The following is a 27,786-nucleotide window of genomic DNA, read 5'->3' as shown; positions in this document are numbered from 1 at the left end:
TCAAAGAGCTGACTTGATAGGAGTGTTGCAGATGCAAATGACACCTATTGTATTAAATCTTTTTTAAAGGTATTTCTGCACAGTCACAGGTTTTCCATAGCTTTTATACATACCACTTGGATAATGGGAAAACATCTACAAAAAAAGGAAACTGCATTTAAAAATTTTACCCTTATGTACCAGATAGCCAACACCAGCGTCCACTTTTATTTTCTTAATCCTACATTACATTGGTATATAAACACATTATAATGCTATTCAATGCAAGGGGTGTTAGGAGCTAAGATGCTTCTAGCCAGGCTTGAAAATTTGAAATTCCTTTGGCTTCAATTAGAGCTTTATTTTAATAAAGATTGGAATTTAATTATCTCAGAGTATACCAAATAAAACTTCTCAGTATCTACTGCAGAGGACACAGATCATCACTTGTGTTTTAGGGAATGAATCAACCATGAATCTGTGGCAGGAATGGTGGTTCCATGTCAAAAGGTGAGTGAAAATGCCCTGTTTTTAAGGCTATATAATTTAATATTATACAGATATGCCACAGATAAGTATTCATGTGTCGGCAGCTGCTGGGGATTAATGGAATCACAGAATGGTTTGGGTGGAAAGGGACTTAAAGATCGTTTAGTCCGTCCCCTCTGCCGGGGCAGGACACCCTCCACTACCCCGGGCTGCTGCGAGCCCCATCCAGCCTGGCCTTGAACACTCCAGGGATGGGGCATCCGCAGCTGCTCTGGGCAGCCTGCGCCAGCGCCTCACCACCCTCAGAGTGAAGCATTTCTCATTAGTATCTAACCTAACCCCGCTCTCTTCCAGTGTAAAGCCATTCCCCACGACAAGCCCTTGTAAAAAGCCCCTCCGTGTGCGGGCACAGAACACGCTCGGGGCGGCTCCGTGCCGGCCGCGCCCGCCCGCGCTGCTTTTGGTCCCTCTGGCGGCGCCGTAGCGGCCGGGCCGGGCCGGCGCCTGCGTCCCGCGGCATCCCTGCTCCTGCCCGCCGCCGCCATGGATTACCGAGCGCTGGTGATGAGCCAGGTGGTGCCCGGGCAGTTCGACGATGCGGACTGCTCGGACAGGTGAGGGCGCGGCCGGGCGAACATGCGGAGCGGGACCGGGAGCGTCCCTGGGATTTGCGGGCAGCGGGGAGGGGGAGCGGGTGGTGCTGCCGGGTTGCTGGGAGAGGTGAGAGGAAAGGCTGCGTGTGTCTCGGCTTCCCTTTTCCATCGTGTGTGCTGCCTCGGGACATGTCCTGGCAGAAAGCAGTGACACGTTGCTGACGCTACAGAATCGTAGCAACAATTAGGTTGGAAAAGGTCTCCGAGATCATCGAGTCCAGGCTGTGACCCAACACCACCGTGCCAGCTGTGCCACCATGGCATGAGTAGCCAGTCTTGTCTTTCCTTAAACACCTGCAGGAACGGTGACTCCACCATCTCCCTGGGCAATCCATTCCAATGTCTAGTCACACTTTCTGTGAAGAAATTCTTCCAAATTCTGCTAGTGCCCCTTTGGGCCATGTCCACTTTTCCTGTCACTGGTTGCCTGGGAGAGGAGACCGACCCCCCCTTATGGCTACAGCCTCCTTTCCTCCAGGCTAAAACCCCAGCTCCCTCAGATGCTCCTCATTGGACCTGTGCTCCTGACCCTTCACCAGCGTCATTTCTCTTTTCTAGACCTGATCCAGCACCTCAATACTTCTATTCAGGCCTTCCTGAATAGAGGGTCTCAGACCTGGACTCGGTGAATTAAAACACAAGTGAAAATGTAAAGTCATTTATGGAGATAAGTGTGTTGAATTTTTGTTGACTGTAACCATCATTTTTAATTATTGAAACGTTTTTGTTTCTTTTAAGTGAATCTGCAGAAGACACAGAAGCATGTAAAGAGGGTGAGGTCCCTGAGAGCTGCCAGGAATGCACGTGTGAAGAAGTTAATGCTGAGGAGGGAGATGGTGATGATGACAATGATGATGAGGAGGAAGATGAAGACTGGGACTGGGATGATGAGGTGGGAAGACTCACCAAGCGCCACAATGCTGCTGGTGGATGCAATCCACAGGTATGTTGGAGGCTGTTCTGTGAGCCTTGGGGGTACCCAAGAGCTAATGGGGCCAACCTGGACGCTTTGTTTGTTGTTAGTATTATGTTGAGGACAAATGCAAGCAGGAATTTTTCCTTGAGAGAATCTCCTTCCTTGGCATCTCTTCTCTGACATGCCATATGTGTATGTACATTGTAGCCAGAGCTCCATTTGATTTTCTTGTCTCAAACCCTCTTGCTGGATTTTCTTTGTCGCTGCAGTTTCCATCTCTTCCTTACCTTTCTCAACTTTCCTTTCTTTGCTCACTCTGATCTTTACAGATGTTCCTTACTTGTTGATATTTGTCCAGTCTTTCTGTATTATATTCCCCAGCCTTTCTATTTATTTTTAGAACATCTGCTAGTCATATCCAGGGTGTAACCAGTTCAGTATTTGACTTAATAGCAAAGAAGGCAAAGAAAAATACAAGCATAAGAAATGGAGGGGAGTGCTTGAAGTGAATTAATTTAGAGTGTGTGGTGTTGTCATAGAAATTCTGGCTTTGTGCAGAATGAAAAGCACTTGTATAGGTAAGAAAGGTGCTACTTCAAACATCAGCTTGGACACTAGAGGTTCAAAACCTCATTTTTCTTATTAATACCAGCTTTAGAGAACAGCTGAGGTAAATCACGATGGTGCTGATCATAGCATAGTATGTCTGGCAGTGCTTTCCTGGGTGGAATTTTCTTGCCTTTATTTCTTGCCTTTATTTAGAGGTGTATGCTGTTCATTGATGGTGAAATGTGTTAGTTGTGTCTGGGGAGGACTACATGTAAGAAAAGACAGAAACTTCGAACGTTTTTTCAGTTCATCACCTGTGCATTTTTTCCCCTCTTATTATATTCCTTGTTTCTGTCTTCCTTTTACAGACAGAAAAAGTTCTATATGAGAGACTTGTAGCTTCCTAGACTAAAAATAACTCTGGCTTGGAGCACTTTTAGAATATTAACTGATTAACCTGTATTTTCTTTTCTTGATTCAAGTAACATCTGGTGTTAATCCATACCTGTTTCCTTACCCCTTGTGGTTTTCTTCTCATAGCTTTGGGCATAGGCACTTGAGATGACTTTTCCAATTGTATGGTTTGAATTTCAAAGGGCTATGTACAGAACATTACTTATGTTAGCAAATCCTTTATTTCAGGCAAATAGACAGACCCCTAATTGCTCTTCAGCAAAACTGTCAACCCCTGCAGGCAAGGTTTTAAGAAAATTTGAGCACAAAATCAATTTAGGTGAGTATAATTGTGCTGTTGCCCGTTATTTAAGCAGATACCACTCTGACATTCTCAGACTAAATCTGCTTGTTTTAAGCCAGAACTCACTGGGATGGTTGAGTTAACCATAGCCAGAGAGATGAAAAATTACTTTTGAGTACTTGCAGTTGCCTTTAGTCTCCATGAACGGTCATACATACTCTCTCTCTGCCCTCAGAACCACATGGCTGTTTTGTTGGGATTTTTCTTTCCCCTTGACTTCTCCAGGCAATGTGAAGTCTTCCTTCCCTTGATTCTCTGTAGGAACAAGCTGTTTGGGTGGAGGGAGTGTATCAACTCTGTTGTTCTTTTGGTCATTCTCACAGCTGCTACCACAGCTGCATTTTCTAGATGAATACAATTCCCTGTAGTATTAGGGGGGGTTACATTATTCAGCAGTTCTCTCCCAGGTGCACAGTTCCTGTGCTAAGTGGAGAGGCTGCCATCCCAGCTAGTGTGGTTTGATTTTTACCCTGAGATGGAGATGGCAGCTCAGCACAGCCTGTCAAGGCTAGGAGTATCTTCTGACAGGGTAGAGATCAGAGGCTGGGTTTTCCTTTATAACAAAGTAGTGCTAGGATGAAGGCTGCTGGTATTTGTAGCCAAATGCAGCAGCTTTGATACATTTAGCATTTAATCAAACACTATTTAAATGTATTGTTGAAGAAAATCTGGGAGGCTATTGCTTATTGTGTTAAGAAAAATGGCATTTGATTGTTGTAAGAGAAAAACAGACAAATTTAATGGTGAGATGTTATCCAAAAGGCATTACTGGCATCACATTTCCAGGTCTGTGGAATTGTCTCACTCATCTGTGTTGTTATCTTAGTCCTATCCTGAAATGTAAACAGAGTGAAGTGCTTGGTTAACCCTGGTGTATAGGAAACTTCTTTGGGTTTTGGGGTTTTTTTTCATTTCTTCTTACATGTTTTTCAGATAAGCTAAATTTTGATGACTCTGTTATAAACAGAGTCACAGAAAAGTCTAGACAGAAGGAAGCAGAGATGTGAGTATTACTTATGCTTCTATTTTCACTTAAATACTTTGAACCTAGAATTGTAATCCTTATTTCCTTGTTTGCATATATTTAAGAAAAATGAAATTTAGAAGTATTCTACATGCAGTTTGCCCTTTGGTTTTCAATTTTTTGGTTTCCAAATCAGTTGTCTGAATCACCCCAAAGTTTTGATTCTTTTGTCACTGGTAGCCCATCTGATTGTGTTGGTGTAATATACTAAGGCAGAAGTGATGGGTGTCATTCCCCTAGAAAAGACTCTTTGATGCTCTTTTCTAAACAGAAATCCTTAAGCCACTGAGCTAAAAAGGTACTGGAGGCCTTTTGGAAGTTCCTCCTGATGAATTGGTAAGGGAAATGTATTTCTTCTTAATAATTTTATTTTTGCCTGCAGCTTATAGCCCTAACTTTTAAAGATGGATACAATTTTCTCCTGAATGAGCATAATTCAGAAAAAGCAGGAAAATAATCTATAAAAAATGAAGGGCTCTGATGTTAATGGTAGTGGCTTGTTGATTTTTTTCCTTTCCATCCCTCTGTCTGCAGGAGAAACCTTTGGTTTCCTATGAACTGAAAGCCTTACTTCTTAAGGCTGTCACCTTATCTTTGACACAGAATGTCACAGTTTGCTCTGTCAAAGTACCAAGCCCAAATGTGGAATAGTAACATTTTGTTTTCACTTCTGCTAGGTACCGAGTCAAAGACAAGTCAGACAGAGCAACAGTGGAACAGGTAAGTTGTTTGTTTGTTCATCAAATCTCCCTTTTGACCAGAGCAAAAAGTGTTGGATTCTGGAAGCAATAAAAAATATGAGTTAGAGCAGGAACAGAGTTTTAGAATTCTGTTTCCTTTGTTATGCTGAAGAAACCTGTTGTTTCTTTCCTTCTTTCACATATGAAGGTTAGTTTTGGTTCCATAAACATTTTAGAGCTCATTTTTGTGTTTAACCTTGTGATTTGTTCATATATGTAATGCAGAATTCCATCTTAAGTTTTTATTAAATTCCAAAGAACAAGAAAAAATGCTGAGTTTGCCTTTTTTCTTTTTTTCTTCTTTAGCAAGACTGAATTACTACTGGCCTGAGCCCACAAAGCTGTTCTATTTGAGTTTTGATATCTGTATCCCAAGAAAAATCTTACTATAAAATATTTAATGTAGCTATGGGTGGGATATTATTTTTTGTCTCTTCTAGAGTTAGCTTGACATTATATGCTTAGTTAAAAAAAAAAAAAAAAAAAAAAAAGAGTAAAAAGTGAAATATCCTAGATTAATTGCAAAATTCTGAGTGGTTGCTGTTCAGATTATAATTTGATTCTTGAGAATAGTCTGATGCCAAGGGTCCTTTAATATGGAGGGCCCTTTAATATAAAGACTGACACTATTATTTGTTTTTTTTCCTCTGCTGACTTTTCTGTATTAAATTTGAGGTGTTGGACCCAAGGACTCGAATCATTCTGTTCAAGATGCTCTCTAGAGGTATCATATCAGAAATCAATGGCTGCATCAGCACAGGGAAAGAAGTAAGTTTTATTGCAAATTATGTAGTAGGCTTTTTTTCTTTTCAGCAATCTGGGTGTAAGTTTATGATGCCCAAAAAATGTTGTGAAATACTTGGGCTTGTTTCTGCATTTTTTTATGTTGCTTGGTAAGAAGTTGTTGCTTGATTGGCAAGAAGTTATCTTAAGAAAAAAATTATGTTAAAGGAAACCAATTTTCCCAAATATGAAAGATTTCTAAGAATGCTTTAATACTCTTAAATTTGTGGATGTTGTTAATTGCATCTTTCAACAAAAAGTTTTTGCAAAATTATGTATGCCTACAGTATTAAGTAGTGCCTAAAAAACCACACAAACCCAAATAATTCAGATTAAAGACATACTTCTGCCCTGTGTAGAGGTGGAAACGTGGGACATTTGGGCCATGCTGTAGAGCCTGAACAGTGCACAGACTCAAGTTAACTCTTCACACAAGGGCTTGTTTCAATCCCTCAAGTGTGGATGAGGCAGAATTTTCTTGTGCAGTGTTGATTTTATTCTGAGGGCATTGTTGCACCCCTGCCCCATCTTCTGCACTTCCTGTAAGCTGCCTCCCATTGAAAAAGGATTGCCCTTGTGTGCAGCCTCCTTCAGCTGGGTGCCATGTAGGGGTTGGGGTGAGATCAGCTCTTTTCCAGGTATCAGAATTAGAAGAGAGAAGATTATGCTGCTTTAAAGAGCTTTTCTTTAATGTTATTTCTTCCCTTTTTAATCTGATAGGCCAATGTATATCATGCCAGTACTGCAAATGGAGAGAACAGAGCAATAAAGATTTACAAAACCTCTATTCTGATGTTTAAAGATCGGGATAAGTACGTGAGTGGTGAATTCAGGTGAGTTTGACTTCTGCCTGGTTTTCCTGGGGAAGAGGGATTGTTTTGAAAGGTGTTAAAATCACTAGTGCTCATGCTGTGTTGATAGACTAAGAGTCCCTGCTGTCTTTTATTTCTTTATTTGAAGATTTCGTCATGGATACTGCAAAGGTAACCCAAGAAAAATGGTGAAGACATGGGCCGAAAAAGAAATGAGAAATTTAATAAGGTAATTTTTCCATTTTTTATTTCATCATGCAGAAGCTATCAAAACTTTTAAGTTTATAGGAAGTGCTCTCTTTTTGCTAGACTGTGGCTACCACTATCCTATCGGGTCTCTGGAGTGTTCAGGAAAGTGTCTTAAGCTTCATTATGGGAGAGAAACAAAAGGGGAGGGAAGAATAAAGATCTTCTTTTTTTTTCCTGCTAATGCTCTAAGCTCTTCAGTGTCTGAACTCTATCTGACATGACTGAACAGCAAGGAAAAGCTAGGAATAGCTGCTGCTGAGCAGCAGCATGCTGTGTGATATAGGTTAATCTAGGATTAACCTGAACTGTCTAAAGATTCTTTGACACAGGAATGCATAAAAAAGGGTCAGAATGGTTGTGGCTTTTTTGTGTGCATTTCCTAGTTGTTCTTCACAAGGGAGAGTTTCCTGAGCTCTCACTGTGTGTTATGTTCAAAGCTGCAGAGTTTCTTTTATGCACTAGTGCAAAGCAAATAGAGTTTGGTTTTATTTTTTGTTGTGGCTTTGTTCCTGTGTTTCAGGCTGAACACAGCCCAGATACCTTGCCCAGAGCCAATCATGCTAAGGAGTCATGTGCTTGTCATGGGCTTTATTGGTAAAGGTGACAGGTAAGTATCCTTAGAAAATTGATTTTTTGTTTGTTTGTTTGTTTTTTAAATTTAGTAATAGTTTTTCCCAAAGGCTTATTAAAAGCAAACAAACCAACCCTCTGAATTCACCTACAGTTACTCTAGGCCTATAAAGTTAACATGTGCATGTGATCTGTGGAATGGTCCCAGACATTTGTCAGCTACTACTGCAGGCAATCTGAAGCCTCAGTTGTGTGCAAAATTATTTCATAAAGTGGCTTAACCAGAGATTAATGCTGGAAAGGCTTCTAATGGCACATGAAGATAGTTTATTGTTTTGTAGTTACCAACATTAAATGTAGCATGGTCCAAAATAGCTACTGTTGGAAGTAGAGCTCCAGAATCTTTGGTAAGCATGTATCAAAGTTTAGCTGCCCTTCCTGCTGGCTCCTTGCACTTGGCCACTCATCCTGACTTGCTTGGCATAGTCAGGGAGTGAAAGGATCAGTCACAGCAATTAAAGCATTTGCAGCTGGTATGAAGAAAGAAAAAGTATTTAGTTTCTGTTAATTTTTTTTGCAATTTCAAGGCCTGCTCCTCTGCTGAAGAATGCTCAGTTGTCTGACTCCAAAGTCCGGGAGCTGTACCTACAGATCATCCAGTACATGAGAAGAATGTACCAAGATGCCAGACTTGTTCATGCAGATCTCAGTGAATTTAATATGCTGTATGTTTTTAATCCTTGCTCTGAATTGTGACACCTAAAATGTATGCATTGGCAACCTCTGTGTGAGAGTACTGATGTACCTTTCAGCCAGGGCGGGGTCCTTGTCATTTTTGGGTTTTGTAACTTACCTAATTAATTATGTAGCCTTTAACCCAGATCTGGGCTTTCTCTGTTAAAAAAACCCAACAGGCAAACAAACAAAAAAAATTAAAAACCAAAGAAAAAAAAATTTAAAACCACAACAAAATCACCTCACAACCAGCAAACAAACCCGTCAACTCAGGCAATAATTTGTAAGGTGTCATTTTTGTATAAGGTATTTTATGTAAGTAAGGTAACATTTGACTGCTACATTTTTAAAACTTGTTTCTTGGGTTTCTTTCTTCTTCATGCACCTCTCTACTTTTTTTGCTTATGAGCAGAATGTTTTGAAAAAAGTTTAATTATATGGCTTGTGTATAGGAGGGAAAGGATTGACTGTGATAAAAGCCACCCTGGCCCTAACACCAATTCTGGAGAAAGAAGTTAAGATTTTTTTTTTTTTGCTGGTTCTGAAGTTTGAAGCAGGCTTTGTTCCCTGCCCCTCAGTAGTTCTGGTGGAGCTGGTGCAGCTCTGTGTGTGGTTTCCTTGCAGGTACCACGGAGGGGACGTGTACATCATCGATGTGTCTCAGTCCGTGGAGCACGACCACCCGCACGCACTGGAGTTCCTGCGCAAGGATTGTGCCAACGTTAACGGTGAGGGGCTGCCCTTCAACCCCAGTTCTGACAGCTGCTTTGTTTAGCAGGATGGGCTCAGTTCTCCTTATGTTCTTTCACGTGTAACTGACTCTAGAAACTGTCAAAATTCCATTAAAATACTTCCTCTGATATGTTCTTATGAATTCCTCAGGGAGCAGTGTACCCTGCTGAGTTCAGAGTAGTGCAGCTTATTTTGCTAGAAATCATCTGTCTGAAATGAGTCATGTGACAGAATCTAAGACTTAGGATAGATTTAAGATCACTCCCAGTCTGCAGCAGTGCTTGCCCAAATCTTAACTTCCCTTACTTAAAATATTGTGCAGACATACTGATATGTTGCCTTCTGTGAGCTGAATCCCTACCTGGAATTACTCAGCTGGCAGGAAGTGTTAAAAAGTGTATTATAAAGTTCTCTGCACTTACTTGTCCAGGGCAGCTGAGAGGATCAAGGCACAGAGTAATTAATAAGAGATGTTATCACTTGTCATAGTATTTTGAGAAGTTTAATGGTATTTTTCTTTTGAGTTTGGTCTTCGTGTGTGAATGTACATATTGTGTAACAGATACACACCTTCTGGGAGGGTGTGTCCCTGAGGACAAAAGAATCTCTCATCATAGGCTGCTGTTGTTGCCCCTTTCTTTTCAGATTGACTTTTTTCTTATTTTACAGAGACTCTTGAAAGTCTTGTGCATAATTAGAAAAGAACTGTATGCATGTCTTTTGATATCCAGTATGCTACTTTTTCCTTATTCTTTTTCAGTTCATGCATTTCTTGTTATTCTCTTCTGGCTCAGCTAGTCACACTCTCACTCTTTATTCATGTCTTTTGACTTGCTCTCCCTAGATATTCTAGTGTCTCAGTGAGTTGCAGTGATTTGGAGTTGTTTTGATTTTCTGTCACTGCAACTTTCTCTGTCTAAACCTTCTACAAAGGCTCTAAGAAACACCTGGTTCTGACCTAAGTGTGATCTTTGCAGAGGTTTGTGGTTCCATGGGCACAGAGAGCTGCTTCCAAACTAAGTCCTTTTCTAATCTTTTTATGACTAATTTCTTAGAGTGAGAGATCTTCTGGGAATTTTAGTAGGAAATACTTATTAAACAGTGTCTCTTGCTGCTGTTTTTCAGAACAGAAATACAACCTATGAATTTGTTCATAACTGGTTTAGGAAATAAATTCTGTGTGTAGTAGTAGTGAGGAAGATTATAGGACATCAATATATCTTCCCATTTGGGTGGATCATGATGAGGCTGTACTGTATTTCAGTGGCCATTTGTTTCTCTCTGGCAAAAGCTTGAGGTCTCCATTCCTTATTTGAAATACTTTTTTATCTTAGTTATTGCAAATACAACACCTGTCTTGAATTCTTTACTTCTTAGCCACTACTCCATTAAATTGGGATCTTGCTGAAATTGATTTGGCTTTTATATTTTTGCAGTATTTGTATTTGGGTATTTGTTGCATTTGGGAGATGAACAGTTTTATTTCAGATAGCCAAGAACCATCTGGTAACTGAACTCAGTAGGATGTGGAACATGCTGCTGAGACTTTCCTAAGATATCAGGATTTTTGTCTTGCTGGAATTGTCACTTAAACATCCAAGCTGCATATGTTAGATGTAATTACTTATGGTTTTGTCTCTCCCTTGTTTCCTGGCAGATTTTTTCCAGAAGCACAATGTTGCAGTGATGACTGTGAGGGAACTGTTTGAATTTATTACTGATCCTTCTATCACAAGTGAGAACATTGATGACTACCTGTCTAAGGTAAGAACTTCTGGCCGTGTTGCTGAGTAAGAGGACAATAAAATCAGATCAAGTTCCATCATCTCATTTAATCTACATCCTACTGTAAAGAAGCCAGCACATGACATTGTCATGCTATTGCTTCAAAAATGCATAAAGGTCTTTTCCATTTATACCATTGTAGGGTGACACTACTTCCATTGCATGTTTTCTCAGAAAGTCTGATTATGAAGGCTCAAATGTCTGTCTGAGGTGCTGTAAGAACCAGGATGCTTTCAGTTAGCTCTTCCTTTCTGGCAGGGAGGAGCTCTGCGTTTGGTCTGGGAGGAGTAGCAAGTGTGTTTTCCCCTCTGTTCCAGCTGCCCTGATGTGCAGCTGTCACTGTGCTTTGCAGCAGTGCTGCTCACCATTAGGTGTCGCTGAAGGCATTCCCATAGGGAAAGCTGGAATGCGTGTGAGTGCAGGGAGGAGCGCAGATGGGAATAGTTGGATGTGATTCTAAAGGCTTAGTGGTGCGATTTGAAGCAATGATAACTTTTTTGTCATGTTTTGTATTTCTTCAGGCAATGGAAATAGCGTCGAAAAGAACAGAGGAGGAAAGATCCAGTCAAGATAAAGTGGATGAGGAAGTGAGGATTTCTGTTTTTGCTATGAAATTAATATTAACTTTACCTCTTCTAAACACTGAAAAATGTTCTGCTTTCTTTGGAAAAATGTGCAGTTGATGATAAGCAAAACATTGTTTGTGATACTGAAATGTCTTGACCTAGCTGAGATGTGAAGTATTAAGGGATGCCATGTGTAAAAGCTGACAGCAATAATCTGCTAGAAGGCAAATATTCCATTTCCTAAACCAGTTTGTTTGCTCATGTCTAGGTCCCTTGATGTATCTTCAAGTTCAGGTTTAGTGAACAAAAGCCTGAGTAGAGAGATCTGATTATGCTGGTGATTTTGGACCAGTGATACAGAAGCAGGCTATTTGGATATGTGCTATCTAGCTCCACTCCCAGTCTAATTCAGTTCTTCCACTGCTTTTACATTAAGTGAAGCCATCTCAAGTCCATTACAGAAAGCTGTTAATGTTCTACAAATGCTTGATGTAAAGATAGAACCATTTCTATCTTGGTCTTAACTATCTGTTCCAGAAAAGGTTAAAAAACCCAAAACAACCAACAAAAGCCTCTTGTCTTTGGGGTCAGTACTACTTGATTTATTCAAGACTTTCTTGTCTTGGAGCTCAACAGGTTTCACTAACAGCTTCAGGCTTTGCCAAGGAAAGATGTTTTTTGTTTCCCATTGTGGCCTCAGCATAAAACTACTGAGCTATGGAGTCAGGATCTAGTGTTTGGTAGCAAGCCCATCTTCTGCAAGCAAGTTACTCCTTTGTTTATATTATTTATATTATAAATGACCTGTAAGAGAGGTCATTTCCTAGCATCTAAATTCAGTTCAATTCTCTTAGACTTTCCATGTGACCATGGCTAATTTGTGCCACTTCCCTTGCAAAAGAGTAGAGCTGAGTAAGGGCAGCTCTGTGGAAGTGGAGGCCTGTGCTTGTGCACAGCTCCCAGGTGAGCAGTGATGATCATGAAGTGTGATGGATCTGTGCTGGGATTGAACTGATAGACCATGAAAGAGAAAAACAAAACACATCTCTCTGATCTGGTAGGGTCATAAGCTTGCTGAAAGACTGTTCCACATGTGACAAATTTCGAGTATGTTGCTGATACTGCAGTTAGTTATATTGTACTGTACTGCTGCAAGAACCTTTTTTGAGTTGAACCGTAGGTTGAGGCAAGTATTGTTACATAAAGAGATTAAATTCTAGCAGTGTATTTCAATAGATTTGCCTCCTGAAGGCATTGTAAACATTACAATGAAAACATTAAAAATATTCTTAGGACTCAGATAAGCTAAGAGGTGGTTGGAGAATTTTTTAAGTGGGCTGTGTGAGTCATGCTAAGGAAGGAGCCTTACTAGTTGTGATCTGTCAGTAATGTCTAGGTTGTACATTTAGTCTGCCTCTGCAAAGCTAACCAGGCAAAAACCAACTCTGTCGTTCAAATGGTAGTGGGTGACTGCTGTATTCATTTGTTGTTTCTGTGATTGTGATTATTCTCCAAAGGATACATAATTAGGAGAGAAAAGCATCATTACACAATATGTAAATTAGCCTGTGTTTCCTTTCACTGTGCTAGGTATTTAAGAAGGCCTACATACCTCGAACTCTGACTGAAGTTAAAAACTATGAGAGAGATGTGGACATAATGATGAAATTGAAAGAAGAGGATATGGCATTGAATGTTCAGCAAGATAATGTGAGTAGACATGCTGATACCCTGCAGAAAAAGAGAGAGGGAATATGAATTCTTCTTTCTGGAAACTGTTAGCAGCAAACAAAAGCAGAAGCTTTGCTGCCAAGCTGTGGAATACTAGGTCTATTTCATACTTTAAAACTTCTGGTTAGTGCTTAATGCTAACATTGTGGATTTTATTCTGGTTTTTATTTCTTGAAATTTATTTTTAGATAGTAATTTTCTCTGGACACAGATAATTAAGACATAATTTGATAATGTAATTTCTTCTTCTCTCCCTTGGAGCAGATTCTCTACCAGACTGTAACTGGACTGAAGAAGGATTTGTCTGGTGTTCAGAAGGTGAGAGGGTCTTTTTGAAATCCTTCATTTTAGCCATTTTCAGAAATGCTTACAGGTAACTTCAGAGAATGCCTGGTTCTGCAGCTGGCAGCATGAAAGAAGCCTCTTGTGTGCAGAGTGACCATTTGTGTCCAGGGATTGATCTGGCATGGCAGTGTGTCTACACAACACAGAATTTGCTTCCCTGCACTGTGGCTGGTGCTGGGTTGCTTGAGAATGAAATTATAATCCTTGCTGTGGCCATGATCTCTAAGGTGAAGATGAGGGCAAGTGTTTTCTCAGTATGGAAAGTGTAATTGATTTAAACTGTTGCATGACTGCAAGTTTTGATATGTTCAGGGTATCTGTTGTAATACTGCATAAAGAACAGACCTCCGGTATAAGGCATAAAATATTATGGCTTACTGTATTTGAGGTACTTGACATTGACACTTTTGTAAAGTAGATTGGATGAGAAGTTGGATACAGATCACTTAGAGCCATGTCATTCAAGCCCTGTGTGGATTCCCCCTCCTTACTTTATGAATGTTCTCTAGCAGTGGTGTAGACTCTTAATTTGAAATGGAAATATAAATATGGGTAGGATCTGGCTGTAGCACAGTCTCCGGGCTTGTTTAAGTGAGTGTTCCAGTGAAGATATTTGTGTTTGCAATATAGAATACATAAAGTGCCCCCAAGGTAGATTTGGGCATGATCCAAGGATAATTAAAAATAGACTTCCACATATGTTAGCAAATTGCTGTTTAACTTAGGGAAATCAGTTTGGGAGTGCAAATAACAGCTGTGCTTTGAGCCCTGACCTAAAAGAATCTGTGCTGAACATTCTAAATTCCTTGTTCTTAGTTTGGCTTAACCTACTTTTCATTCTTTATCTTGAGACTCAGTGAGGGCTGTGGTAAGGGAGATAGCATCAGATTGCTCAGGGGTTTCTTTGCAGTAGGTTCTGTTTTCTTTTTTGTGAATATATATATACATTGTGCATATATGTGTGTGTGTGCTGCCATTAGGTTTCTTGGTTTTGATTTAATATAAATCTTGATATATCTTGCAGATTCCTGCACTTCTTGAAGAGGCAGACAATTCAGAAACAGACTCTGATGATGATGATGCTGGTGGAGGCAGCTCAGAGGACTCTGATTCGGGCTGTAAAGAATCTGTACATCCCAAAGATAAACCTGCTGAAATTTGCATGGACAAAAAGGTCAGCTGGCTGGGAATTGTTTTTTTCCCCACCTTTGTTTATATGACACAAACAAAAAAAAAAAAATCAAAATTTAGTGGCTCTTTCTACTTCTTGTCTGAAATAAGCTGTAGACCCTTCCTGTTGTGGAGAACAAGAGGAGAGGCAATGAATTTCATTTCGGATGCTTTATTAAAGGTGGTTTTATGTAGAGCAGTCTGGAACACAGATCTCTGTAGCTTAGGCAAAACTAGAAGAGAGATCTCTACAGGGAATTACAGGGCTACACAAAGTAGAATTCGATGAAGCCTGGGCAGCTTTTCAGTCCTTCTGGCTACTCTTCAGGCTTTGGTGTTCAGATTTGTGGCTGTGGTCATTATCAACCTCTTTCTGCCCAGACTGAGACCATTTGATCTGTAGAACTGGAGATTTGGTGACAGTGTTTGTACCACAGTGGCTTTTGCAGGACCATTAGTACAGGCTGGCCAGGTTTGCTGTGAGCAGGAGATGTAATGCAGTCCAGCAAAGGGATTATGGTTAGGGTTTGGGGTTTTTTTGAGGTTTCATTGAGGCTTTCCTGAAGAGTATCACTCATGAGTGACAGTGTTTTGGCCGCCTTTTAGGTGCTGTGCAAAAAACCAAAAAAAAGCAGGGTGAAACTTATGGGCTTAAGGGGTTCAAGATTTGGGACATTGCATTTTAGGTTTTTCTTCCTAGAAAAGGTAAAATACTATATTTCATATCTGTCAAATGAAAATGCAGTGTTCTGCTACACACTGCCAGTCTAGAGCTGTTGCCTTTCAGATGTGAAGCAGAGAGGTCTTGGCCACTTCTCATCTTAATTCATAGGTTTTCATTTGCACTTCTTTTTGTATGAGATGAGGGTTTTTTTGTAACCTGTGTTTAGCTGCAGGTTAAACAACTGGTTAGCAGCATTACTTCTACCTGCCCTTTCCACTTTGCTGATTTTTCTCTTTCTAGTTGAGTCTTGTCCCATCTGTGTCTGGCACAGATTTACAGTGTGTTGCAGTAGCATGCCAGTCCTGCTGGTGATGAACTTGCTCTGAGTTATCAGCACTTACTGGATCAATATTTTTGCATGACACATAGAAACACATACTGTAGTAGCCCTGTGGGTGGCAGAAAATCTAGACCAGACAACTTGTTGTAATCTTAGGTGTAAATAGCATGAGTTAAGAGAGCTTCTTTTTCACTTTCTTCAAAGATTGCATGAAACTCAGATTCTAACTAGTTTGAATTTTGCCTTGTCATTGCCAGTGTGCATGTCTGGGTTCTACTCCCAACCTGTATTTCCTTTCTCCTTTTTCCTCACCATTCCTGTTGAATTGTTAAATTTCTTTATCTTGATAACCTTTTTTTTGTTAATTAACTTGTTAATGTAAAAAAATATATTGACTTACTTAAAATTGTTAATTCCCTTCTGGCCTTAAATGAATGGTGTTTGATTCCTTATAGGAAAGGAAAAAGATGGTTAAAGAAGCCCAAAGAGAAAAGAGAAAGACCAAAATCCCAAAGCATGTGAAGAAGAGGAAAGAAAAGACTGCAAAAATGAAGAAAGGCAAATAAAGTGAGCTTTGGCTCAGAGAAAGGAGTGATATGTTCTGGATTAGTCAGTCACCATCTTTTTTTACTTTATTAAAAAATTAAAAATCCTTTATTTATATACATACAGTATAAACTATGAGGGTGGTTTTGTTAATAACATGGTGTAATTGTTTGAACAGAGTGTAAGATAGAGGTTTCTCGATGGGAAAGAATGAATCAAACATTTGTGCCTGCTAAAATTCTTTACCTGTGCAGGTTTGACTTTTTTGCTAAACTCCCATTGATTTTTTTTTTTCCTGTGTGCTTACTAACCATGCCCTCTTCACAGTATGTAGGCAAATGGAGCTCTGCAGGCTCTCACAGTCCCCCTAGATAGCCCTGCAGGCATTGTGCCTTTGCTGTCTCCCTGTGCTTGCATCACCTTTGATGGCCAAGTGCACACATGGCTGCAATCCCCATTTCACCTTCACAGCCTCTTTGATGCCTTTGGCTAGAAATCTCCTAAGAGAGGAACTGATCAGTGCTTCCAGATCTCTCTGTCTGCTCCCCTTCTCAATCCACATGGGGATTGATAGCACTCTCACATACAGTACTCATGTCAGTGTAGCCAGTATTACTGGAGCAAGCAAGACTGGTATTTTCTCAGCAAATGGAGATGATTTTTGGGACACAGATGAAATACATGCATTTGGAAATTGGCATTACATCAGGCACAAGAGAGGGGGCAGCCTTTGACTTGGTAGTGAAGGAAGGAGTTGCCAGACCTCCATCCAGAGGTGAGGAAATGCTGATGATGACTCTTTCTCATAACACCAGGGGCTTAGATGCTGCCAGAAGCATGGACACTATTTCCTGCTGTGTACAGACATATTCACAGCAGCCATGATCCATGAAGACAGTGCACCAGGAAGTGTGTGAAGCCTAAGGGTTGTGGATGGAGTGGGGAATTGTGTCCAAGTTGTTGCCTTTCCCCAGGAACAAGTTGTGCTCTGGGTAGACCTTGCTGTTTTTGGTGAAGTGGGGTAAGCATAAGTGATTGTGAAGCTGTGTGCACTTTATTTTGTGTGGCTCAGCAGTGGATGACTCCACTATGTCCATGGCTGATCAGTGTGAGTTGGGGGTTTCAGACAAGAGACAGCAACCTTCTCCTTGGGTCTGGCTGCTCTGAAGGTGGGGATGGGTTTTGGTTCTTGGCAAAGAGCCTGGAAGCCCCAGAGACAGAGCGTGTCCCTCAGGACAGTGTTTACCTCCTTTACCTGAGGAGACACTTCAGAGAAAGGAGGTTGCTCTCATGTGTGCTTGAGGGAAGAGGAAATGTCCCAGCCCACATAACCTTGTCTTCCCTCCAGGCCGTGCACCACAGCCTTATCAAGTTTGCCCAGCTCTAACTGTCCTGTAGCAGGAAGGTGATTCTGAATCTGTCATTTTGGATTGGAACCTTGCTTGCTGTGATGTGCAGCAGGACTGTCTGTGCAGGCTGTTCAAAGCATGAGCTGCCTGCCTCAGGGGTTTGCTCTGGGACAGGTGTGCCCAGTCAGGGTGTTGGCAGGGGACCCGAGGTGAAGCACAGCCAGAAAAGCCCATGTGCAAGTGCAGATGGCCTGGGGTGGATGTTGCAGGGGGGTGTGTGCTTGTTGAGGTGGGCTGTGAGTGCAGTTCATGTGTCCTGGCCACTGCAGGCCTGACAGGTACTAAAGTGAGGCAGAACATAGGAATGGGGTGGATGGGGAGCTTTTTGGAGCAGAGCCATGAGATGAAGCATCTTCCTGGCAATCCCTGAAGCAAGAGAATGGTTGAAGAATAATACATGTAACTACCAAAAGGCACCGGTCTGATTGGGTGTGGAGAGGATGAGGATGGGATGGCATGTATCCTGTGCTAAAGAAAAAGCTTCAAAGTAGCACAGATTCTCAACTATTCCCACTTTTCCCCCAGAGATGAGGATCCCATAAGGCCCACTCTGTTTGCCATCCCACCTGTGCAGGCAGAGTAGTATTACTATATATACTTGTTCCAGGTGTAAAAACAATGGGGACAAAACCAGCTCAAAGCTAATGCTTCCACTTTATCTTCCATAATTTTCCTCTTTCCCCCTCTTCCTCCAATCCCCAAGATTGTACTTGCTGGTAGGGCTCTTGGGTCTCTTGTGGACCATTGCAAGAATCTCCACCATGGAGCTCACCTCATGCCACAGCACAAGCAAACAGGCCCTGGAGAGCTGGGCTGTGGGGTGCTGGTGGGCTGTGGAGCCAGATGGCCCTGACATGTCACAGCAGCAGGGAGACTGAACTGTGCAGGTGTGATACCTGCCTCTAAGACTGAGAATTCACTTCTGTTGACTGCAAACATTCCTCCTCTGCTCCACTGCTCACTGGGTGTTCCAGTGTCAAAGTGGAGCACTCACATTACTGTTTTTCCCTTTTTGAATGAGAACATCTTTACTGAGGTCATGCTATAAACTCTCTTAGAGAGCCTTGTCTCTCAGGCTTTGGGAAAGTTTCTGCAAACAGGGCTTTTTTGTTTTTCAAAGCACAACTGTTTTGTTTTCTGTCTTCTCTGAAAATGGATTGGAGTCCAGTTCTGTCAGGCAATCAGAAGGAATTTTTACAGCTGCAAAAGCAGAACTTTCAACTGCTTTGATACTTCTTTCTGTCTTAAAGTAGTGGAGGGGGATTGGCTTAAAAAAGGCAGAGTAAGGTGCTTTATGCAGAGGGCAGGCTGTGGGTGGGTTGTGGCAGAATGTTGCTCGTGGTGTTTGCACCAGTGTGCAAATTAGCTGTCTAATCTGAGATGCTGTTAATTTCATAAATATAAATATAAAATTTTTTAGAATGGGCTGAGCATGTGAAAGACAAAATTCTCAGGCACAGGTCAATTGCTTAGAAAACAGCGTTTCTGGGAATTTGTGGCCAGAAGATTTAGTGGTATTAGAAAGCTTAAGTATGTAGAGTGGGAATATTTGCAGCTCTGTTATCAGGGATGAAAATGTACATAAACAATTAGTCTTATCTTCCAGGGCCTTTCCAAGTAGTCCAATCTTTGCAGTCTTTACTGGGATTCAATGGGAGAGGACTGGAAGGAGATACTGCTAGATAATATATGTTAAATTCAAATAAAGTTCATTAGTGAGGTGGTGGAATTTTTGGGGGGGGTTCAGCCCCCCACCTCCCTGAAGTTCTGCAGTGCTGTGTGGACGGTTTGCACTTTGAGTATTTGGCACTAGGCTTCCTCTCAGGTCTGAGGTCTTTGCCAGGCTGGTATTAATTTGTTGTTTTTTCCACACAATATATTTCAGTAGATGTAACAGTAGAAGGATTAGAAGGTGGTGTTTTGTGGATATGGTTTCCACATGACGAAGCCAGTAAAACCAGCTTTGTAAGGATATGTCTGCTCAGAAGGACTTGATTTCCATGCTGAAATATTTTTGATTAAACAATGTAACAATGCACAACCAGCTGTGGCAGGCTGCTTTTGGCCTGTGTGCTCAGGCAAGGGTCACACCTTCATGGTGCTTCAAGACACAAAAGAAACGAGGTTGAGGTTCTGAGGACCAATGCATCCTGCAGATTTTGATCTCAGGTAGTGGAGGAGCTGATGATGAAGAGCTGTGAGAGCTGGATTCCAGAATACCAGGTTAACTCAGAAAGTTGTTCAGAATTGATTTCAAACTTTCTGGGACATTGCTGTAAAAATAAACACATAAATTAGTGAGTCGTTGTTTTTACAGTTGTAAATTTGGTCCTTTTAAACTGCTAGTAGACTTTCAAAGCAAAAATGCTGACCCTTTGCCTTAGCATCTCGTTACTTTTCTGCTCTTGACATAACCTTGTGTTCCTTGTGCTGATCTTCGTGTCCTCTAGAGGGAGAAGTAAGTTCATGCTCAGACAGTGCTGGAAATTGCCAAGGCTCCTTTAGTACCTGAAAAGTGCTAATTATGTTTCAATCACCTACATAACTTTCTGTAAATTTTGATGGAGTTGTACATACACCTAGATGTTATTTGGGCTTTTTCTCTTCTGAATTTGTAGTTCCTGGACAAAGTTTTTTATCTTGAGGACATGGGGCCATGGTTTGTTCTGGGCCAAGCCAGGTCTGCAACAATGGTATTGGTGCTGGCTTTTGGAAGAGGTTCTAGATGGCACGTGACAAACACCAAGGGGAATTCTTTCCCCCTGTACCTATGATGAAGGCTCATGTTAAGAATCTAAAAAATATTAAGGATATCATTCTTCAGCTGCCCAAATTCACAGGCATAGACACTCATCTTCTGTGTAATGCAATAGGTAGCAATCATTTGCCACAATCACTAGCCCTAAACACAGTTTGAGTTCTTGACAGATTCCAGGCTTTTTTTTACCCCTTTTTCACCTCCCCTCCACAGCTGTTTATTTTCAAAGGAATGACATAAGAACAAACTTGGCCTTTCTTCCTGACATGCAGCAGCCTGCCTCCACCCTCTGCAGCCTGCCTGGAACTGTAAGCTGTCCTAAGATCAGTGTGAATGCTAGACCTAGCCTGCAGCAGTAGGTTTAAGGCTATCTCTCTAATCTAGCCCAGAGATCCATGTCTGCAGCAAAGGCCACGAGGCTGGGGCTTGCAACTGGCAGGTATTGCTTGGGGGTTTTGTGTGTTTCTTGTTTCCTTTTTTTCTCTTTTCTTTTTTTTGCCTCCCAAAACCAGCAAGCTATGGTTGCAGCAGGCTGATCCAGAGCAGGATGAAGGATGGCCAGTGACCCTTCTCCTGACATTAGGACTGGATTAAGGGCTGGCATGAAGGTCAATGATGGGAACATGAGGACAGAAAGCCTGATTCATAGTTATCTTCTGGAGATTGAGAGCATTTACTTGGCATTCCTGCTCTTGAGCATTCCTTTCGTCCCTTTGCCTAATCTGAGCCTCAGCCTTTGAACATGAGCCCTGTGCTCTGTGCTGTCACTTCCCTCCCAGACTCAGCCAGGGCTGATTCTCTGTAGGTGACTGCAGCCCCCTACCCATCAGGGTCTGGGGGCAGATCTGGTTTTTTAGTGCCTGCAGTGCTGAATGTTAACCCCAGTTCCAACTCTAGCCTTGCTCTGAAACAGGAAAGTCCCGTATTTCCCAGACATCATTCTGGGATGTATGATCACCACCAGCTGGCACCTAAACAAGCAACAAACAAAGCTGGTTCTGCAGTCCCTTCACTCCATAACCTAACCCATGATCAGATGGAGCCAGTAGCTTGCCAAACTGGAAAGGTCCGAAATCAGCCTAGTTTTGTGGTATTTCCAGGATCCAGAACTTAAATTCACTGTTCATTCCTCACTGTCTTTAGCCCTGGCTGTGGGTTGCCGTAGAAGTGAATGATGTAAAGTGTGTGTGGATGTTTGATGCTGAATTCTGAGCAGGGAGATATTGCAGGTTTGCCACATGCTTTGGTTAGGGATGTGGACAGCAAGTCTGAAAAGGTGTAGTATCTTTCTGGATTCTTCAGTGTGGAGACTGGTGTTGGTATGGTATGTAAGTTAAACTTGTCATATTGATAAGGTTGCTGTTAACCTATAAATAGTCAAAGCAGGTTGGAGTCAAGGTTTGGACAGGGAGGGCTGGGCAAGCAGGCTTCTCACTGGATTTGTAAGGATTGAGTGCTCAGGTGAGGCTTGGTGTGTAGAGTTGTTTGGGGTAAGGTTTTCTCTGAGGTGTTGGTCTGTGTGCCAGGGTTTGCACTTGGGATGCACAGAGCCCAGAGAGCTGTGAGTTGGCAGGACAAGAAGAAGGCTGATACTGACTAGAAATGGAGAGGAGAGGGTTTGCTACTTGTTGCCGTTTAAAAGAAAAAGTCTAATTTATGTGCTTGACATAATATGTTGCTTTTATGCTTTTCCTTCTTATTAGAAAAGAAACTTAAGGAATTGTTCTCTCTCCTTGTCAGGTTTCTCATTCTGTGGTCCTCAGTCAAGCACAAGCTTGTGGAGTGTTAGGTGGATGTGTTGCAGAACACTGTCTCTCTGGGCTATGAAGACACTTTATGTGGGCTTGAGAGCTACCACTGTGCACTGTAGACCTCAGGTATGACAGATACCTGGGCCCTTGAGGAAATGTAAGGAGGTGGTACCATACTGTGTGAAACACACTGTTCATACAACTTGCTGTGCTCTAATAGTGCTGAATATAAGGAACACTCATTCTTTCAGTGGTAACTCAAGTGATGGAGCAGTGATCTGAAGAGATAAAAGTAGAGGGGAAAGAGCAATTGAAGAAGAGAAGAGGTTACTTTGTGCTTCTTCAGCCTCTTTTGCTTGTTCTGAATGCTGTGACCATTTGGTACTTTCAAGTCCCCCTGCCTTAATGATCCATCTTGTCTCATCTTGCCTTCACTACAGGCTACATGCCAGCTACAGATGGGGAAGAACAAAAGAACTGCAAGGACAGTTGGAGACTCTTCTCAGGGCAGTTCTGACTAGTTTGAAAAGCCACTCCCTTTGGGAGTATGTGGCTGAGGTGGCAGATTTGCAGTGACTTGACTCCGTGACATCAGGTGCATCAGTGCAGCACAGGGTACGAGTCATTGCAGGGGATGGGAAGGGACCAGACCCAGGGCTCAGTCCTGCTGAATGCTCAACTCCTCGTGCAACTGAAGGAAATGGAGCTTTGAGCCTGGCTTAAAATGGGGCTGAAGAGCTTGCAGCTGAAGAAGGGGTCTCTTGGCCATGTCACATTTTTGGTGTTCTGGTATATTGGTGTTGGTGGAGTAGAAAAAAAGTGAATGGTTCCTTCAAAGTTGTTTTAAAAGCATTGAAAAGAAGAGTTCAGAAAAATCTATCGTATGGGTTTGTTTTTATTTTTTTTCCTTTTCCCTGAGCTTCTAAGGATTACTGCTTATAGCCCTGAATAATTAGAAAATACCATATTTGTGAAGATCTTTTTTCAGCCATCCAAAGTGATTGCATTAAGATGTCATTCAACATCATACACATGGTGGAGAGAAAAGCCAGTCCTGGTCTTCCCTCAAAGTTGAACAGGCTCCAGCCTGTAGTGGAACTATTTATTTATTTGAGAGTGAAGAAAAGACAAACATAATTTGTTATTGCGTAAAGGAATCAAAAACCAATTTGAACTTGCTTTCAGTGTTGGCTTTCCAAGTATTAAAAACTTTCCCAAGATCCTGGCAAATCCCTGTCAAACTTATTTTATGGACTATTTCCTTTCCTACAGGTGAACCAGGAATTCTTGTCATTGTTTTCATGTGGGGAAATGAGTAGCAATGCCCACAAATGCTACTGCAAAGTGATTTCAGCTTCAATAAACAGAAATGAGATGTTGGCTTTCTGTGACTAGCCAGGCCCTTTTATAGGAAACCCATCAATTACATTAAGTGCCCTGTGGCTGCCTATGGGTTGTGCTGTGCAGAATTAAAGGATTACAGTTTGTATGGGATTAATAACCTGAGATTATCTCAGTTGGTCAGAGCATGGTGCTAATGACACCAAGGTTGTGGGATCAATCCCTGTATGAACCATTCACTTCAGAGTTCCGCTATATGATCCTGGTGGGTCCCTTCCAACTCAGAATATTCTGTGACCTGGAAATAAATTAACTATTTCAACAATGTTGGTGCTGTTTCCATTGCTCTCTGTATTGCTCTGGGAGATGTTTAATAAGTACAACTTTTTGACAATTGGTGAGGCTGGATGGTGTGATGTTCTCTTGCTTTGTACTGGCTGGGATGGTGAAGTGTTAGAGATGGGAACTGAGAGAAATTAAATCGGTTTGGTAGCAAGGCTTAAATGAAAGTGAAGTGCATTTTGATCAAATCCTGGAGGTATCTGGTACAAGGAGAGCAGCCAGGAGAACCTGTGATTTTGTACTGAAAGGAAAGGAGACAAGTGAGGGAGAAAAATAACACAATTGAAATCCTTAAATGTGAAGGTGCAGAGTGTGTAGAGTCATTGATCAGTGTGTTCTAGGCTCTCAGCCATGCCTGCATTTAGGGTGCCAGTGCACCAGAACAGCACCTTCAGACTTGGGCCAGTTCTTCACTGATGCTTTTTGCTACCTCACAGTTATGTTAGCCAGGGCCATGAAGAGATGCAAGCTCCCAGACCAACACAGCAGCTCTTACAACAGCCTCCAGTGGGTGGTTCCTTCTGGGAGTTTGCTTTGTGTTTGAAGGGTGGTAAAGGCAGAAGACACAGAGATTCACGTGGGAAGGCAGCTAAGAGCAGGCATGTCACAACTGTGCCTTGTTAGGAGTGGTTTTTCTTCTAGGGTAGCTGTACCCTCACATCACTGATTGGGTCCCAGGCTATTAGGTCTGGCAGGGTTCATCAGGCTGAACCAGACAAGGAGACTGAACTGCTTGTGCCGTGGATGAGGCTGTGATGCCCACTGTCTTTGGTTGTACATTTTGGGGCAGTTTGTCTGCAACACGTTGTCTGACAGGAAAAGCTGCAGAGCTCTTCCAGGCTTTGTCAGTGGCAAGACCCACAAGCTGAACAAAGGCAATGGCTTGATGAGCATGGGGGTAGGAGCAGCTTCACGGTTCAGACTATGAGAGAGTTTGGTACAGACTTTTTTTACAGGACAGTTTGGTAGCAGTCAGCATTTGTGTGAGAGGTGAGTGTGAAGGAGTGGTTTGAATGGGATGCATATATAGAGTGACACCTGGAATTCCTCTCATTTGTAAGAGGAGGATGAGCAACTTTTGTGGGCAGGAGATGGACAGCAGGGGATGTAGTGTTTCCATTTCAAAAGGAGGATTCCTCTCCATCCCTCTTGCAAGTTAAAGTTACAGTGAAACCCTTCCCAATGCTACGGGCCAAATTTTATTCTCAGTTACACCCATGCAACCTTACTGAAGTCAGCAATTGTCTGTTTTGCAACCCTGGCCTGATGCAATAACTTGAGGGTTACGTATCGTAGGGATTCAAGATGTGCTTGCATTCCCAGTACGGTGGCAGTGAACAGCACTGGACATGCAATTGCTGCTGCCTGAGTAATTGCTACAGAATAACTGAGGTCAGTTTGCATGGATGTACCTGACTGCATGGGGCTGGGAATACTCATGCAGCATCTGGGAGTTCACTGGGACCCAGGAGAGACCGACCCATCTCTCCTCCCAGCTGGAATGCCACTTTCCCACATCAGACACTCCCTTCAGTAATTATACCCTTTTTAGACTCACCCTTTAGCAATTACTCGTCTAAGCCCTGCCTCAAACTGACATCATTGGAAAGTCCAATAAAAATATGGCAAGCTTTTAAACCATCCCAGGAAAGCAGAATGCTGTATTATTAGCAGCATTTCAATGCAGCTGGTTGGTGATAATTTTCCTTAACCTTATCTCTTAACAGGAAGAGTTTGAGTTCCCTCCCAGCAAACAGCCTGAAGGGTCAGCGAAGGCCCTGCCTCATCTTCTGGCCTGTCAGCTCCTTTCTTTTTCTTCTTTTTAGCTCATCTTCACAGTACTGAACACATTCTTCTTGAAGATCCAGTCTTAAGCTTCTCAGACCACAAAATATTGTCCATCACTAAGTCAGTAGATGTCTTGAGTCTTTTTTTTCCAAATATTTCTATGTTATTTCTTTCAAGTTTCATTTTCAAATTAACCACTTCTTTGAAAACATAAAGGCATATTCAGAACTTGCACCTGGTCTGGGAGAGACGAAGCAACAATAACTTGCTTTACTTTTAAAATTACTTTTTTTTGGAGGCAGAGGGTGATAAAAATTTCAATTATTCCATGAATTAGACACTCTATAAGGACACAGGAAGTTATCACCATTTTTGTTACAATTGAAGCTGAAGAGTTTAAACCTGAATCAGAGCAAAGAGTTGAGAGATTTGGGGTTTTTTTTCCATTATGATCCTGTCTGAACTGGCGTACAGCTCATCCCAATGACATCAGAGTTTTTTGGGGTTTGTTTTTTAATTCTTGGTTTGCATGGGAACAGTACTCTAGAAAAGAATTTTCCAAACAAATAATAGGAAAGGAAACTACATGCTTTAAAAAGTCAAGGAAGCTAATTGGAAAATTTAGCAGGAAACTATTCCTGCTCTGTAGCACCTGATGATGGAAGCATGAGGCTTTGCAATTGTAAACAGATTTTCTTTCCACCCTGCTTGGCAATCGTCTTCATTTTTTGGGTGTAACCCTTTCATGTACGCAGCTGCACTCCCCATTCCCACAGCGAGGCACGCCGGGAAAACCCTTTGATCTCTCCTTCCAGCCTTTGCTTGCTTGCATTGTGTTTATTACAACTTTTTCAACTCCTCCAGAGCAGGGTGTGATGGATGATCCTTGAGGATCTGCCCTCTAGATCTCTGTGATTGTACTGAGTGGATGGTTTCTCCCTGACAGGTGCAGGCACGTTGATTTAAAACCAAAACAAAACAAAAATCTTTTTAGTAAAGCGAAACCTACGTGGGGTTAACTCCTTCCTCTGCTCAGGGCAGGAGAGCAGAGGCTTTGCTGGGCTTTCATCTCTGCCTCCGGCACCATCACCCCTTTGAATGGCAAATGCCTCACCCAGTACTGGCCCTTGGCATTTGCTGCCAGCTGTGGCTGTTCCTCCAGAAGTGGGATGGATGCACCAACCCCTGTTCCAGCTCTCTATCTCTTGGTCATGTGCTTTTGCTTTTCCTCTGTTCTCTGCAAGTTGTTTTGACTTGTTTTTTCTGGGATACTGACCCACTGGCCGTGGGAGTCAAGGGGCTTCTCCTTCATCTTGCAGCAGGCTCGAGGGAGGGGTGAGGTCAAGCCCTGTACTGATGGCACAGTGAAGCTCCTTTTAACATAAATCTCTGTACTCTGCCCTGACAGGTGCCTCAGACTGTTCAAAAAGCTACTGCTTGTCTTTCCAGCAGCTCCCCTGCCCCTGAACGACAGTGATATTTGCAATTGTTCATCATGTTTGCAAAACACCAGAATTGTCCAATTCTTTTTTCTCCCCCCTCTGATTTATATACTTTAAAAACTAGTTGCAGACATCAGGCTCTATGTAAATCATTAATGTTTCTTCTCGATGGTTTGGAGGTTGTAGCATGACCGTGATCAGGCAGAGCAGGAGTTTCTGAAAGATGTGAAATATCTCCATTCCCTACTTTTGATATTAATGAAACTTTTTAATTTCTGAGGTGCTACACATGTATTCTTATAACATCCAGGGAAATGCAGGGGGCACAGAGGTTACTTTGATACCAGGGAGACCTAAGCACCTTTCCCATTAGCTCTGTGCAGGTGTATTGGCAAAACTGTGGTTGTCTGCTGTAAGAGAACATGGAGCCATTTTCTGCATATGCAATTTGTGAAGCAATATCAAAAAGCACATTTTAAAAAGATATATGTCATCTTGATGTTTATGCAATTTGGAGTGAGGTGCTTTCTGTGCTTTTGGAAGCTGATCCTTTCAAAAAACATTCTGTGGATTTTTCTTTAATAATGAGGAAAAAATAAGTCACATACCCAGTTCACCACGTAATGCCTGAGGAGTCTGGATTGAATGGTACATTGAAAGAAGATAATATACAAAGAACATGCATCAGCTCAGCTACTTTTTAATCTGTTCCATGATTTGTCCACACTCAGCAGCTTTTTTTTGGCTGCAACAGAAAGCCGGGGCAGTGCTTCAGGCAAAGGCGTCACCCAAGCTACCTTAGCTGATGAAACTAAAGTTG

The 27,786-nt window shown here is 42.0% G+C and overlaps 1 protein-coding gene across 1 annotated transcript; it reads left to right on the top strand.

The window, feature by feature from the left end:
- The first annotated feature begins 822 nt into the window (after positions 1–822).
- RIOK1 (RIO kinase 1) lies at positions 823–16,256 on the top strand. Its single transcript, XM_079299885.1, has 17 exons — positions 823–1,082; positions 1,860–2,064; positions 3,229–3,319; positions 4,277–4,346; positions 5,045–5,087; positions 5,783–5,875; positions 6,611–6,723; positions 6,851–6,931; positions 7,472–7,558; positions 8,109–8,246; positions 8,881–8,984; positions 10,646–10,752; positions 11,295–11,360; positions 12,930–13,049; positions 13,335–13,388; positions 14,440–14,589; positions 16,045–16,256. Exons 1-17 carry the CDS (start codon positions 1,012–1,014, stop codon positions 16,153–16,155), a joined length of 1,704 nt encoding a protein of 567 aa, XP_079156011.1. The 5' UTR covers positions 823–1,011; the 3' UTR covers positions 16,156–16,256.
- The last annotated feature ends 11,530 nt before the right edge of the window (positions 16,257–27,786 follow it).

This window comes from Erithacus rubecula (assembly GCF_903797595.1).
Source record: "Erithacus rubecula genome assembly, chromosome: 3".
Lineage (NCBI taxonomy): Eukaryota > Metazoa > Chordata > Aves > Passeriformes > Muscicapidae > Erithacus > Erithacus rubecula.
The sequence above is the reverse complement of the archived record's forward strand: the minus strand, read 5'-3'. Positions and strand labels throughout refer to the sequence as shown.